Genomic DNA, 2,275 nt, shown 5'->3' with positions numbered 1-2,275 from the left:
GCAGCAGATAAAGCGTGCCAAGGGGCACACGACTTGCGGCTCAGGAAATCCGCAGGGTCTCACAGCCGCGCCAAGAGAGAACAACAGAGGCCCGGGACCCCCTATACACTTTTCTTCACTGTAGCTGTGGAAACTTTCCATCGGCGGCGCCTGCGTCTCAGCTGAACTTGCAGACGAAAAAGCCAGCTCAGCTCACCGCTGCTCTCACTGCGAACCCCTCTCTATCCCTCAGCGCCCTAAAACGAGGTAACACCTGGAGACTACAGAGCAATGGGAGGAGGGATAAAGAGGGCTCTGTTCCGGCGGGGGGGGGGGGTCTTTTCTCATTATTTTCCCCCCCATCTGGCCCCAGGATCGGGAACTGCACCAGGGTTTACTCGCGCTTACCCTTACCTCTTACCCCGCCGCAGGATGGCGCCTCATCCTTCGTGTGCGCCAGCTGTCCAAGTGACCCACCAGACCGAGCAGCCTTTCCCGAGCGCCCCAGAGGACAAAGTGACCTGCGTCGCATCCGCTCCGCCCAGCCCCACTCGCGTACCGGGGAACAGCGCGGAAGCGGAAGGGGGCGGCTGCCGAGCGGCCTCGAGGAAGCTCCGGGCGCGGCGTGGGGGGCGCAGCAGGCCCAAGAGTGAGTTGGCTCTGAGCAAGCAGCGACGGAGCCGGCGCAAGAAGGCCAACGACCGTGAGCGCAATCGAATGCACAATCTCAACTCCGCGTTGGATGCGCTGCGCGGGGTCCTGCCCACCTTCCCGGACGATGCAAAACTCACCAAGATAGAGACGCTACGCTTCGCACACAATTACATCTGGGCGCTGACGCAAACGCTGCGCATAGCGGACCACAGCCTCTACGGGCTGGAGCCGCTTGCACCGACCTGCGAGGAGCTGGGCAGCCCGGACGTCGGCTCCCCGGGAGACTGGGGCTCCCTTTATTCCCCAGTCTCCCAGGCAGGCAGCCTGAGCCCCGTTGCCTCGCTGGAGGAGCGCCCTGGGCTGCAGGCGCCTGCGTCCCCTGCCTGCTTGCATCCTGGCGCCCTGGCCTTTTCAGACTTTCTATGAAGGGGCCTGTCCGTCTCTGGGTGGTGGGTGCTGTGAAGGGAGAGGGCAGAAGCCGTGCGAGGTGCGCAGAGATGCGCGGAGGCCCTCAGGCGTACTTGTTCCTCCTGCCTCTGGCTCGCTGACCTCTGGTGGGCTCAGGCGCGAGAGAGGCTGGCAGGCAGGGTTCAATCCCTTGGTCTTCTGCGCTGCGTCAAGGGCAACTCTCTGCCGCTGCCCGCAGGAGTGGGCACTGCAGACTCAGTGCGTTTTAGGCCCCCTCCCTGCAGCCACCCCAAAATCTCGTGCAAAGAAGGCACAACGATAGCACTACACAGCAGCAGACACTCACTGTCTCTGTCACCCTACCCTCACTGAAGTCTGTCTGCCCCTCTGCCTCTTACCACTCCCCCCCCCCACGACCCAGCGCGACTTAATCCAATATTTTGTGTCAGCGTTTGCTCCTGTGGCCCAGTGTGCCTTCTTCAAAGAGGCCGCTGACCTCCTCTAGCCCCTGTCTAATCCCAGGGTATGGGCCTCTCCACTCTGCCTTAATCCATGAAGGTGATACTTTGCCTTCTCCTGCACTTTTCGGAGCCACTTCCCTCCCAAGGGCCAGAGATGAGGCTGTGAACTGGGAAAGCATAGGGCGCCAGCTCCTCTGGGGGAGCGCCTCCCTCGTGACCCTGCAAACTGAAGTAATCTTGTCTTTAAAAAAAAAATCAGTTTGTAAATTACATGATAGCTTTTGAAATTAATTTTTGTCTGGTAAATTATATGGCCCCCTCCTCTGTTGTAGATGTTTGTATTTATTGATGAGATTTCACGGTGGGAAAAGTCTTTATTTTGTACATAAGATTATTTAGGGACTGGTGAATGAGTTTTGAGCCAATAAAATAAAGACCCTTCAGAAGCCTGATTGTGCAGAGGGCAGGGCTGAGCCTCTGCGGGCTGGGGTTGGGGGGAGGGGGGTTCTGCAGGGATGAGACTCTTTCTGGGGGTATCAGGGGGGCCCCTCGGGAGGCCTGGTCTGAGAAGTTGTAGTGCTAGGCTGGAGGCCAGGCAGACTGCATTCTCAGAGCAAGTCAGCTATACACACTTGGAAAATAAGAGCTGGAAGGCTCTTAAAAATCATTGGCTCACCCCCTTGTTTTATTTATGGGGCAGCAACTTGTCTTTTTCCAAACCACAGTTTAGGAGACGGACAAGCCTCCAACTAGGGCCACTCTGTGGGGCTTCC

The 2,275-nt window shown here is 58.2% G+C and overlaps 1 protein-coding gene across 1 annotated transcript; it reads left to right on the top strand.

The window, feature by feature from the left end:
- Positions 1–381: 381 nt before the first annotated feature.
- On the top strand, positions 382–1,160 carry NEUROG3 (neurogenin 3). Its single transcript, XM_047762398.1, has one exon. It carries the CDS (start codon positions 412–414, stop codon positions 1,057–1,059), a length of 648 nt encoding a protein of 215 aa, XP_047618354.1. The 5' UTR covers positions 382–411; the 3' UTR covers positions 1,060–1,160.
- Positions 1,161–2,275: the final 1,115 nt, after the last annotated feature.

Source organism: Phacochoerus africanus, chromosome 15 (assembly GCF_016906955.1).
Source record: "Phacochoerus africanus isolate WHEZ1 chromosome 15, ROS_Pafr_v1, whole genome shotgun sequence".
Classification (NCBI taxonomy): Eukaryota; Metazoa; Chordata; class Mammalia; order Artiodactyla; family Suidae; genus Phacochoerus; species Phacochoerus africanus.
The sequence above is the reverse complement of the archived record's forward strand: the minus strand, read 5'-3'. Positions and strand labels throughout refer to the sequence as shown.